General features: G+C 35.4%; 1 protein-coding gene across 1 annotated transcript in view; it reads right to left on the bottom strand.

Annotated features, from left to right (window-relative positions):
• Positions 1-14,321, bottom strand: part of LOC105296290 (inversin) — a 66,020-nt gene extending 51,699 nt beyond the window's left edge. Inside the window, exons 1-2 of the mRNA XM_023534236.1 lie at positions 13,711-14,321; positions 11,369-11,498 (exon numbers count right to left, since the gene is read on the bottom strand). Of these exons, the coding sequence (XP_023390004.1) occupies positions 11,369-11,498; positions 13,711-13,830 (250 nt within the window). The 5' untranslated portion in view covers positions 13,831-14,321. The remainder of the gene's footprint in view (positions 1-11,368; positions 11,499-13,710) is intronic.
• Between the last annotated feature and the right edge of the window lie 115 nt (positions 14,322-14,436).

Raw genomic sequence — 14,436 nt, 5'->3', positions numbered from 1 at the left:
GAGTCAGTCATAATCAAATTTTTGAAAACTAAAGATAAAGGAAAAAAATCATGAAAGCAGGCAGAGAGAAACAACATATTATCTATAGGGGAACAACAATTGAAATTACAGTATATTTCTATTGAGAAACTATAGAGCCAGAGGCAACAGCAGAACATTTTTCAAGGGTTGGAGGAGAGCTGTCAACCTGGAATTCTACAACCAGTGCTTGCCTGGGGCTGGGAGTGGGGGGAGGTGGTGGGGCAGAGCAGTATTTAAGGAGTCATAGAAAGGGTATAGGGTTTCTTTTGGGGGTAATGAAATTGTTCTAAAATCAATTGTAATGTTTGTACAACTCTGTGAATTGTACATTATAAATTGGTGAATTATAGCATGTGTCTATGGTGAATCTCAATAAAAGTGGTTACGAAAAGCTCCACTACATATAAATTAAAATGGAATACTAAGACATTCAAGAAATGCAGAGGAAGACAGGAAAGGGAACAAAGAGAAATGAAAAACAGAGAGAATAAACAGTATACAAATAATAAATTAAAAATCTTAAATCCTAACATTAATAATTTAAGGTAAATGGTATAAACACACCAGTAAAAAGACAGAGATGGATTTTAAAAAGAGGACCCAACTATATGCTATTTATAAGACACTCACTTGAAATATAAGTAGGTCAAGAGTAAAAGAATGAGCACAGACATACCATATAAACACCAATCAAAAGAAAGCTAGAGTGATTATATTAATATCTGATAAAGTAGACTTCGAAGCAAAGACAATTACCAAGGACAAAGAAAAATGTCATATAATGATAAAAGGATCAATTCACCACGAATACATAACAATCCTAACTGTGTATGTACCAAAACACAAAGCTGCAAAACACATGCAGCAGAAACTGATAGAATTGTAAGAAATACTTGAAAAATTCACAATTATAGTTGGTAACTTCAACACCACTCTTTCAATAATTGCTTGAGCCACTAAAATGAAAATCAGCAAGGACCAAGAATAACTGAATACCACCATAAAACAGCAGAATATAACTGATATTTACTGAATATCTCACCTAGCAACAGCCATATACAGTCTTTTAAAACACCCATAGGACATTCACCAAAATAGATCATATGTTGGGTCATAAAACAAACATGAACAGTTTCAAAGAAGTAAAGTCATACAAAGTATGTTCTCTGAAATAATGTAATTAAACTAGAAATCGATAACGAAAGATAATGGGAAATCAGTGCATATTTGGAAATCAACGCATAGATAATCCATAGGTCTGTGAGAAATCTCAAGGGAAATTAAAAAACATAATTAAATGAATGAAAATAAAAATACTGTTCCTACTCTACACATGAGGAGGGCTTAGAAGGAAATAAATAACATTGAATACTTGTATAAGAATAGAAGAAGTTTCAAATCAATGATTTATGCTTCTACCTTAGGACACTAACAAAAGCAGAGCAAATTTGACCCCAAAGGAAGTACATAATAAAGATAAGAGCATAGATCAATGAAATTAAAATGAGAAAAACACTAGAGAAAAATCAATGATGCTAAAAGTTGGTTCTTGGACAACATCAGTAAAATTGATAAATCTCTGATTAGTTGAACATTAAAAACAAGTATACAGGCATATCTAATATCAGGAATGAAAGTGGGAATTCACCACAGAGCCTGCAGACATTAAAGGGAAAATAAAAGAATACTATAAACGATAAACAATTTCATGCCCATAAATTCATAATTTAAGTGAAATGGCAAAATAAATAGATACACAGATCAATAATACAGAATTGAGAGTACAGAAATAGACCTATATCTGATCAATTGATTTTTGACAAAGGTGCAAAGGCACACAAATGAATAGTCTTTTACATAAATGATGCTGGAAAAATTGGAATCCATATACAACCCCTCCACCCAAAAAACCAAACAAACCCAAAACTCTTAACTTATACTTTCACCATAACAAAAATTATCTCAAAATCAATCATAAATTTAAATGTAAAACCTCTAGAACTACATAAAAGTTTTAGAAGCAAACAAAGGTGAAAAATCTCTGTAACCTTGGGTTAGGCAAAGATTTCTTAGATATGAAACCAAAGAACAAGCCATTAAAAAACTGATAAATTGGATTTTATCCAAATTAAAAACTCTGTTTGAAAGACACTGTTAAGAAAATAAAAAGACAAGCCACAAATTGGGAGGAAATATTTCCAAAACATGTATTTTATAAAGTCTTTTATCCAGAATAAAGAATTCTTACAATTGGATAAGAAAAAGACATAATGAAATTAAAGGATGGTCAAAAAGTTTGAATAGATATTTCACCAAATAAGCATATGAAAAAATGTTCAACATCATTAATACACAGGGAACATCAGACCACACATCTATGAAAATGGCTAAAACAACAAAACCAAAAACAAGCCTGACAACACCAAATGCTGGTGAGGATGTTAAAAAAAAAAAACTAGAACTCTCAGACATCACTGATAGGAATACAAAATGGGCCACTATGGAAAACTGTCAGTATCTTATTAAATATATACTTACTACATGGCCCAGTAATTTCTCTTCTAGATGCTCACTCAAGGGAAACTTATGTTCACATAAAAACCTGTATGTGGATGTTTATGGAAATTCTATTTATAATTGCTAAAAACTAGAAACATCTCAGTTGTCCTTGAACTGGAGAACAAAAGAGTCTATATAGTTCATCCATACAATGGAATATTGCTTGGCAATAAAAAGAAATAAATTAGGGATCCATTCAACAAAAGGGGAAAAAATTTCAAACGCAATATGCTAAGCAAAGAACTCAGTCCCAAAAAGTACACATATTGTATGATTCACTTACAAAGCATTCTGGAAAATGTAAAACTATAGGGATTGAAAATGGAGCAGTGGTTACCAGGGGCTGAGATGTAGGGAGGCATAAAGGGACATGAGAATTCTTGGATATGATGGAACTGCTCTATATCTTGTTGTGGTGGTGATTACATGACTATGTATTTGTTAAAATTAAATAACTGTACATTATAATGGTGAAATTTACAGTATTTACTGTATTATACCTCAACAAACTTAACAAGAATAACAACAACAAAAAATATTGTAGCTACTTACATCACAGACAATGATCAGGGTAGACTATACTAGCAGAGGGTAATCATGTACGTGTTAAGCATGAGGGAAGCCAGTTACTTTCAAGGTGTTTTGACATGAACCCTGCTAATGGGGGAAGAAAACCGACCAAATGAAATATTTTCTTTGGAGAAATATGTTAAATGAAGAAGGAGAAGGTGTTACACTTCTATCTGAGCTGTTTTGTGCCTGAAACTAAATTACAGTTTAGTTCTAAATATTTCAATATACATTTAAATCTCAGGTATATTGGGACCCAGAAATGCTTTATAGCTTTTCAAATAACTCACTGCTAATCCATGTTTCCATGTATCCTGGTAATAAAGCAAGAAAGGTCATTGTTCTTGAAATTTAAAAGAGCCTTACGAATATATTCAAATTGTGTATAACTCCTTGAGAAGGCAGGTTTTCTTTTTCAAAATCTTGGTTTTGAAGATGGATGCAAGTTCTACATTTGATTCAACATATGTGATAATAGGAGCCCCTGTGCAAAAGTCTTGTGAGTGGTAAAACAGTGCTAGGTATTATTCTCTCCATAAGGGCCTCCGTTATCTAATCCAGAAGATTCCAGAGATTTTATCACTACATTTATAGATAAAGACTCATTTAAACCCAAACTCATGTAAAGAACTAAAATGCATTATGGATAGAGAATGTTTCTTTTATCTTTTCAGCCTTTCTGGAGTCAGAATAATACTAACAGAGAATATGCTTTAACAAGGCTAGTTCCTAGTTATCTTTCATTATTAAACAACTCTCTACCAGCATCTTATTTGTTAGTGCTAAGCAAGAAGTAATACCTAGTATTAGCAAGATGATGGTAATTCGCATTATAATTTTCCCCTAGAGCGTGATTCCTCCTTGAAAGCTTTAGTAAGTGAGAGGATTTAGGAACTGTGGTCACAGGAACAAATGTTGAGAAATGGAGGCAATCATCACATACTGAGATAATCCTAACTGATTAGACCTCTCAGGCCCAAAGTGAAGTCAGCACCATGGGGTTAATAGGTAACTCTATCTTCTAGGAAACAACTTTAGAACAATTGTTATTCTCTTCCCAAGTCTGCTGTAATACACAGGGAAACTTCAACCTTCTCTTCAATACCTGACATACTTTGTTTTTTGTGTAACTGGTATTTATACTTCCCAACAGAGAAGATTTAGTTGGGTTAGGTCACCACCATTCAATATGTTGTGCCTATAAGGAAAAATTTGTGTATTTGAGGAAATTGAAGGCATGTATCCCCTAGAAATGATTAGAAAAAGCAGCATTCAGCCTCCCTTGGGTTCTGTTTTGAGTTGCTGTAGAGGGAAAGTGACTTTATGGCTAGTTTCTCAGTAATGAGGGTCTTATCAGGTTCTGAGCTTCCTGGCTAACTGAGAGAGGCCTGTGCCTTTATCTACCTACCCTACCCTGCTTCTTAGTTTCCTCAATTCTAAAATTCGACCAATACCTGTCCAGCCTACACATTAACTTATTTTGATGTTCCGGTATAACGACTTATTGATAGGAAGGGTTTGGTAACCACACCATGTACAAGTATAGGACTTACAGTGTAAACTAATATTCACTGGATGGCAGTGCACTTAAATTAGCATTCCTATCAGGAACAGCTAATAAAGAAAGCAGCTGGCTAGTGTGCCGTGTTGTTTTAATTATTCCGGCAACTGTAGAGATAGCCTCTAATCCATGACCAACTGGTGCCTGCTTAACTGGAGCTGGCATTCTGCATGTGCTCAGCCTGAGCATAGCTCAGAAAACTAAGCTGGAACCAGGACTGGAAAACCATTACTCTACTGCATTCAGTTAAAGTTTATTTGAAGCAGAAGAGTCTGTATGTACTGTGTGTGGTATGTGTGAAAATCAGAGTTCCAACTCTAGCAGTTACAGGAAATGACCGTCACCTGTAGTGACCACTGTGCCAGTCTACACAATAGCTATGGCATCATACTCTCCAACACTAGCAAATTCAGCATTCTCTACTGATTTCTTATTTGCTTGTTCTGAAATGTTACCTTTGTGTGGCATCAAAGATGCATTTCCTCTGCTTTCACCCATTTCTTATGTCACTTCTTTTGTCACATTCTTGGGAAGGCATTTATGGTCATTTAAAAAATATTTGCTTATTGTTATAAAGTCAACATGTGAACAATGGAAAGAACATAGAGTTCGTAATCAAAAGATTTGGTTTAACTCTCAACTTTGCAGTTCTTAGCTTTGCAACTGAATTTCTTAACATTTAAATTTCAGTATCTTAACATATAAAATAAAAATAACAATAACATGGAACATATATTTTTGAGGGCACTTGAGAGTTTATAAAATATTTTTACATACTCCTTCATAATTGTTGTGGAATCTTAAAATATTATTTATACTTATTGCTATTTTGAAATCATGATAGTTTTTAGATCTGCCATTAGATTTTGCTACTTAATGTGTTAATAAAAAGTGATTGCAGGTATACTGCTATATCATAATTTAAAAATCCTTTGATAACTGCATTTCAATATAGCTGATTTTCTTTGGATTCCTATATATTATATTTAAGCTCTTAAAAACACATTTCTGAGGAGGAGTCTATAAGCTTTACCATATTGCCAAAAGGACCTGTAGCACAAAAAAAGTTAAGAGAATTCCAATCTAGATAACCATTAAGTCCATTGGTCAAGGTTTAGACCTAATCAGTTTTCTTTCTTTTCTTTCTCATTCTCTGTACATTCATACATATGAATATGCTTATGTATGCAGAAATAGCCTCACAGTTAGTATTTAAAAGCTCAGGCTTTGGAATCTGACTTCCAGGCTTCAATTTTAGTTCTGCTACTTATTAGAGAAGTAACTTAATCTCAATGCCTCAGGTTCCTCATGAATGAAATGAGAATAGTAATACCCAAAACTCTTTGTAGTGTTTTACTATTGAATGAGTTAATGAGTTGCTAAACATCTAATATACTGCCTGGCACATATAATTTAAATTTATAAATGCTGGCTAATTTTATTACTATTATTAATATGAATGCACATACATGTACGTATACTGATACACGCATATGTATGTAAGAAAGCATTTATAAAACATTTAGTGACACTAACATCCAAGGTCATTATAGAGATAAAGGAGGAAGTATCCTGAAATGATGCCACTACTGTACAACTTATGAGGCTCCTTGCCACCTAACTACTGTGCTCGGGAGATGTCGTAAACAAAGAGGGAACATGAGTCAGAGAAACTTATACTTGCTCAGAACATGCTCAGGAGAACAAAAGTTATGGTAGAAACAGAATGGTGCTGCCTGGTCATTCAACCACTGCCAGTAACCCCAAACACTATAGCAGTAATGACAATATCAACCATTACACACTATGCATATTTACAAACAATTTAGTTTAGCTTTTACAAAAAAAATAGTATTTTGTTGTTGTTGCATTTAGTGCTTTTTCATTTTAAAGCATTTCTGAAACTATGTAAGATTTGATTATTTTACTGGAAGTCCAACCTGATATAACAATAACAATAATAAGGTCCTATTTATTGTCTACTATGTGTCAGGTGTGATGGTGGATTTTTTAAAAGATATAATCAGCATATAACATATTAGTTTCAGGTGCACAACATGATTTGATATTTGTACATACTGCCAAATGATTACAGTAAGTCTAGTTAACATCCATTACCATAGTTACCATTTTTTTCTTGTGATGAGAAATACAATTTTCAAATATACAATACAGTAATATTAACTATAGTCACCCTAGATGTTTTAGAGTCATTATCTAATTCTCACATATGCAGAGTATGATAATCTATACTTTGCAGATGAGGAAACTGAGCCTCAAAAAGATTAAGTGGCTTAGCCAAGGTAATACGGTAATAAATGACAAAGCCAGAACTGAAAATTCAGGTTTATCTGACTCTAAAATCCAAAATCTTTCTAGTACATTACATTACATTGTACAGTATTGAAATGAATCTATGAAATTCTATTATCAACTGTATCTCTGATATTCACTCAAATTATTTAGGTTTGATATTAAGAGAAAAGCTACATATCTCTATAAATGATAACTATAACATATAAGAATTTTACTATGTATGTTTATGCTTTCAGGGCCCAAGACTGAGCCCTAATTCATTGAATCTAAGATGTAATGAATTATGTTAAAACATTAATCCATTGTATTAGGTTAAACACTAAAAATTGCTACTAAAATTATGTCTTGCTCAGGGAAAGCCTCTTCAATCCTCCACTGGGACAATGGGCAGCACAGAAAGTGTTCGATTTTAATTAGTTGTATATGTAGAAAGACATTCTCATCTGTTTCCATGGAGTCAAACACATCACTGACATACTTCTCCATGGAAACAGAGAAGGGAAAATAGAAAATGCTAAAGTGAATGAATTCACTGAGCAGTTGGTGAGCAAGATTCAAGAAAAATATAATTCGTCTGTAGTACTATGTTACTAGTTTAGAAAAGAGAAACGTGCTACATAAAAGAATATATAAGATACATTGAAATTAAATAAGTTATTTTAGTAGGACTATACAAATATTGGGAAATACCACAGAGCAAAGATATTACTGTTTCTGCACAAAAGACACAACAGCAGAATTCTTAAAAGATGAGCAGTGTTACAGCTCAAAGTCAGTAATGAGACAAGATGATAGAAAACATAGGAAACCAATTTATAAATATTTTTATCATCTTTATACTGGTTTCACATCATTTTTTTTTTAAGGATTTTTTTCTTTGGGGATATAATATTATAGGAATATTTCAAACTTTATTATATAATGTATTAGTTAATTAGTATGATTAAGCCTGTATAAGTGTTTTTAATTTACAACATAATGCACATTGTTTCCTTTGAAGGTTATATTTTTAATTAAAATAATAAAGAATTCACATTATAAGATATTTTCTCTTAGGTATCCTGACTTAAAAAAATTATTTTCCATTGAAATTTAGTCCTGACCTGCCTCTCAATTCAGTTCAACTCGATTCCCATTTAATCCTGGCCCTCAAGATGATTACAGACTTTTTCGAAGGAAAGATACTTAAAAGAATGTAATATTTATTCATTCATTAACAAATATTTCTCATGTGCGTACCATATGCCAAGTACTGTGTTGGATTTTGTGAATATAGTGATGAATTAAACAGACACTGTCTATACTCATGGAGGCTACTGGCTTACAGAAGAGATACATTACAGAAGAGAGTCATGCATATAAATATACAGTTACAATCTGAGACAAGTTCTATGAAATAAAACTATAGAGTTCCAATAGAGAACACAATGAACAAGTTTCATTAAGACTGGATGGTTAGTGCAGGCCTTTTTGAAGAAGCGACTGGAACGCTGAGATCTGAAGGATGAGTAAGAGTTAGTCAGATAGAGAATGGGGAGAATGATATTTTAGGCAAAATCCCTGGGATGGAAAAGGGGTTGGAAGGTTTGAGAAACTGAAAGAAAGCAAGTTTTTCTTGGAAGGGAGTGGTGAAAGGTGAGGTTGGAGAGGGGAAAGGTATAGGTACACTTTTAAATTTTATTCCAAATACGATGAGAAGCAATTAAAGAGTTTTGTGCAGGAAAATGACAAAACTGTATGCACAACTTTCAGTACAAGTAAACATGGAACATTTAGCAAGAACATTTCAAAGAAGCAGAATGAAATTATAGTGTTTAAGATTTATACCTAGATGGTAAAACTATACTGTCATTACTATCATAAAAGTCAAGATAGAAAATTACTCCAAGGGGCAGGGAAGGATGCATTAAGGGCTTCTGGGGGAACAATGTTGTCTCTTGACCTAATGGTGGTTACATGGATGTTTGCTTCATATTTATTTGATAAACTGTACCTGTAAGTCGTATATATCTTTTTATACGTATATTTCAAAATAAGGAGGTATGCTTTGTTTTCTTTTAATAAAAGAGTAGACTGAGGTAAAGTAGTGGAGGCAATGGGTACCGACAGCTCAAGAAGCTTGGTTTTGGTGATAGAGAGTGATAATTATCTCCATATCCATTCTCTGATTTTTTCTTTTTATGCATTGAGCACCCTGAGCTTTAGCTGAGCATGACGCCATAGAGGGAGAGACTTTTTTTCAGGCTCTTTTGTCCTGGGTGTGGCTCTGTGTTTAAGTCCAGTGCATCTCCTGAGTGACAAACTGCTTTCCTGCACTCTCTTCCCGCTGGCTGGGCTATGACTACAGTGTAAGTATCTGCCTTTGACCCAGAGATGGCAGCCACATGTTGAGAATGGCAGAGCCGTGCCCTAGCAGCATCTCTGGATTTTGTGAAGCAGAGATGTCTATCCATCATAGGCTGCCTACTTACCTTTGTACTATTTTGTGAATGAAATATACTTTTACCTTATTTAAGTCACTGTTATAGCAGTTTAGCCTGTGCAGTTGAGAAGGAAAGTTGAGAAATATGGCAATACCTAGAGGGAGATGAAAGAGATTTGTAAGTAATAGAGACAACAGAGCATGTTTAAATGTTGATGGGTAGAATATTGAATAGAAGAAAAGGTTGAAGATGTAGTAATCGGAGATTTAAAAAAATGGAGCAAGGTCCCTGAGAAGACAGGAGGGATAGAATATGGAGCGTGTGTGGAAGAACTGACCTTTGACAGAAAAGGATATTTGCTTTGTTTTAGCAGAAAGAGAGAAGATGGGTGCAGAAGTAGGTTGATTTGCAGATATCATGCTGAAAGATGAGTTCTTATTTAAAGTTTTCATTTTCTGTAGGAACATAAAGTGTTAGGTGACAATGGAGAGAGGGAGAATGGGCAGTCAGAGGTTCAGTAGAGTGAGAAGGTATGAAACACTCATTATGTGAAAATGTGTTCTGAGCAGAAAGTACTGAGTATCCTCTGGAAGTGGGTAATCATTAATTTAGGGTGCTACCAATCTTCCAGACAGGTTAAATTGTCCAGTGGTTGGCAGAGAAGATGGACTAGGTCCATCCAGAACTGGGGCTTGCAACTGCCAGATGCAACAGAAGGTGAAGAGAAAAGATAATTTTTCAAAGAGAAGTATTTTAGTAATAAGATTATGGAATCAGGACTGAATAGGGGAGAAGGTAAAGACAGGAGACTGATAGTTGAAACTGGAGAAGTTAATGGATTATGGAAGTCTCAGTGAAAAACTATTGAAAAAGTATTGTTTTCATTAGCAAGTGAACTGGAATTGAAAGAGTTTCAGTTGGATGGTGCAATGTGTGAATGGATGATTCAGAGGTACTCAAGATGTCAAATCCCAGGGAGTAACTGTGAATATAGAAAGCTGAGGTGAAGCTGAAGCATCATGTGATAACATCTCTGATAAAGAAATCTTCACAGCATATGGTATAAGGATTCTGTCTTTGAAGATAAATAGGAGTTTGTTTAGTAGAGAAGAGAGTAAGGGGGGAGAAGGTAGAAAAGAGGAGAGGAAACAGATGTATACATAAAAGACAAAATTCACCGCAGACTGGGGAATAGAATGCCTAGCCAGAGGTTAGGGTGTATGGGTAGAAATTCCTGAATAAACTGGAAAGGTAAGATGAAAATAAATTCTGAAGGAACAGGTATGAAAGCTCAAGCAGTGTGGACTTTACTTTTATTTATTCTCTTTGGGACTAATGACTTGTTTACTGGTGAATTTGTGGGTTTTACGACTCTGGGAAATTCTTATCCATTGTGTCCTTGAATATTGTTTCTGTCCCATTCACTTTGTTCTCCCTTTCTAGAACTTCTGTAATGGACCTATCTCTATATGAATGATAGGCAGAACATTGAATCAATTTCAACCAATTGAATCAATGATAGAAAAAACATTGAATCGATTTTAAATCATTAAAATTTAAATTATTTGTAAACTTTAGTACTTTTGGTATATAGTAAATGTTAAAGATCATTATTTACTATGTCATCTTAGATATCTGTTATTACAAAGATGAAATAATTCTCTTGGCATCTTAGAGTACATATCCAGGTTCAATTCCAAACGCACAGATATTTCTCATGTACTTTTCACCTAATTTTAATCCATATTTTTAAGTTTCAGGACTTAATTTCTTTCTTGTTTAAGTTCTGGAACAAAATGTAAATAATGACATATTTCTATTAAAATGTGTAAGTACAGTGCAAATTAAAACTAAGGTTAACAAACTTCCTTAGGACAAAGTTATTTTTAAAGTTTCTGTATTTACAGGGACTGCTTACCTACAATGAGCCTGTGAAGAGCTCCCTTATCTCCATTAATAGCAGCAGCATGAACTTGAGATGTTAATGAGGAACCAGTAAAGAACAAGTTCTCTGATTTGTTCATAGTCTTCTCAACAACTGGAGCAACCTGAAATAATGATTTAAACCATGAGGAGACATTTCTGAAAGCTGTCTTATCAGTTCTAAATGGGTATATTATAAATATGATTTACTAGAATATGTGACTAGGATTAGAAAAATCTGCAGTCCTAGTCCTAGAATTGTTATAATGTGGCAAATTAGGGGGCTCTTGGTACAAAATTGTGCATCTGTAAAATAAGAGGGTTAGATACATCTAAGATTCCTTCTCAGGAGCTATCTGAGGAAAAAAAAAAAAGGAGGCTTGATATTTAACATGAAGCACAGGACCCCCAAAATCACATTGATTTCTAAGTTAATATAATTTGATTCCACATAACACTAAACCTTAGAATTAATATCGGGAATAAAGGAGATGACCAGGCCACAAAATGGGTATGATGTGAATTTAATTGTTAGGTCAGAATTAACTAGGTTTAAGGGCTAAATTAAAAAGTACCTAGTTCTTTTTTTCATGCAGACAAAAGGAGGAATTTTTATTTGTTCTCTCCATATGTCCATCAGGGAAACATATCCATCCCAAGATCTTGACCTTAGGATCCTACTTGGAATATCACATCATCAGGATTAACCTTCTTTCATTAAGGAAAATTTTGTCCTGACCGGTATTCAGATATGATTTACTAGAACTGTCTAGAAATACATTATCTACATAGGAAAATAATGAGTTCTCTATCATAAGAGTATTTAAGCAAAAGCTGGATTCTATCAGAAATGCAGCAAAAATTCAAGCTCCTCATGAGAAGGAAAGAGGGGTAGTTCCATCAGTAATCTTAAACTTTCTTCCTAAACGTAAGGTGTTATATCAAAGTTTCCAAGTTGAATGCCTACAAGGACCAAGGAGGTTAAAAAGTTTAAGAAACATAGGGAGTCATGGGGAGCACAGCAAACTGGAACATACATAGCTATCTAAAGAGAGCAACTGTTAATTGGCTACGGTTAATAGCTGTCATAAGGGTAGGCAGGCCCTCTTCTGATTTCACCAAAAAGCGTCACTTCAATCTCCATGAATCCCGAGAATCCGGAAGTTTTGTAAGATAAATTTATCGTTGCTGATGAGCTAGTACTTGTTGAAACTGACAAGGATTTTTGATTCAAATGCTAAGAGTGAAAGTGTTTTCTTAATTTTGGTAAAGGTTAGTTCATGTCTTTATTTTATATGGGCACTGTGAGACACTTCTGTCATGACTGAGCATGTCTTTCATGTCAGAAAAACCACTGTCATGTGCAGGATTATATTAAAGTGACCTGAAAGAATCTACAAAACAGAGGTGGAGGTGGAACACAGGAGAGGAGTAACTGTACTTGTGCTCTAGGTCCTGTTAATAATTAGCAGCGTGCCCTTAGGCTACCTTGCCTCTGATTTTCTGTAAAATATGAAAATGCAAAAGGTAGACTATGTTAATTAATTAAAAAAGCTGAGTACCAACTATGTGCTAGGCATTGTTCTGAACTCTGATAAGTTAAAATGTCATTTTAGATTCTAAGTGATCAGAGTTTTAGGCCCATCTGAATCACACACATACACATACACAAATACCTCCAAAACTCTTCATACTCTTTGAAAATATACTAAAAATTAGATCTCAGTTATATAAAGTTATATACATTTCACCAACAGGTATATGTATAGTTGTTCAGTAAATGTTGAATGAAAAGTTACAGGTTGAGTACTAGGTCCTGAGGATCAAAGTTTAATTTCTTGGAGTAATGTGTTCATATTCAGTGTCTGCTCAAACTCCCCATCTCTGTCTCCCCTGTCAGAGAGGAAGATGAGTGGCATAGAGAAGGGCACTGGACTAGGAGACAGGAGACTTAATTAAAAGTCTTGGTTCTGCCCCTATCTAATTTCATCACCCTGGGAAAGTGATTCCCTAGAATCAAAACCACTTTAATTATAAAACGCCATAAAATGCAAAGGTATCATCATCATTACTAATTATAAAACAAGCCAGTGTAATAAATGTTCTAATAATTATAACTGTACAAAACTAGTGGTGCTGTAGTCACGAGCAAAGGAAGAGTAATTCTGATTAGGATTAAAGGTTTGGTTGCTTGGGAAGTTCTGAGACAGTGACAGTTGAGATGGAAGGGGTTAAGGCCATTCCAGGCAGCAGCAAAGTTGGAGCAAAGGCGAGACATAGGGGCAACCACAAAAAGCAGAATGCCTCTCGGGTACTAAGTAGTGATTGTCCACCTACCATTTGGGAAATCTGGACCTGGCTGGTATTTGTAGATGAGGCTTGAGAGCTAACTGGGACCAGATTAAGATCCTCAACTGCTTGGCTAATGAATGTCATACCTTGTGGGGAGCGATCCATGCATTATCAGCAATTACTCTCACACTTGAGCTTCTTCAGTTTACAACGTGCTTTCCCATCCTACCTGGATCTACTCCTTACACGAGCCCACAGAGACAATTAGGGATAAGTCATTTACTTATTTAGCTGAGGCCCTGAGAGGTGGCTCCGACTTTTTAACGCAGTAATTAGCGCAGAAAGAAGAGGCAGCAGGCGAGGCGGTCAGCGATGGAGGCTCCGGCCACAGCCCAGGTCAGGTGGGCCCTGAGACTGAGGCAGGGGCCAAGGCAGTGCAGATTGAACGGAGCCTCCCGAGCCAGGACCCCTCCTACTCACCCTTGCCTCCTCCAGGACTCACGTCCCGGGGACGACTCCAGGAGGCACGACCCCACACTGGGCCGCCCCTCCCGCCAGGACAGTACACTACATCTGGCTGGAACCCCACCACCGCGCTGAAACTAACAGAGCCCCTCGGAAGGCCGCCCAAGACGGTCGACCGCACAGCCTTCTGGGAGTTGTAGTTCTCACCCTCTGTAACACAGTGGTGCACCAGCTCGCCGCCCTTTTTATCCCACAGGGCTCCGCGCGCAAAGGACTCGGTGGACCTGAACCGAGAGCCTTATGGGA

Source organism: Pteropus vampyrus, unplaced genomic scaffold (genome assembly GCF_000151845.1).
Source record: "Pteropus vampyrus isolate Shadow unplaced genomic scaffold, Pvam_2.0 Scaffold123, whole genome shotgun sequence".
In the NCBI taxonomy this organism is placed as follows: Eukaryota; Metazoa; Chordata; class Mammalia; order Chiroptera; family Pteropodidae; genus Pteropus; species Pteropus vampyrus.
Note: the sequence above shows the minus strand (reverse complement) of the source record. Positions and strands in the feature narration are given on the sequence as shown.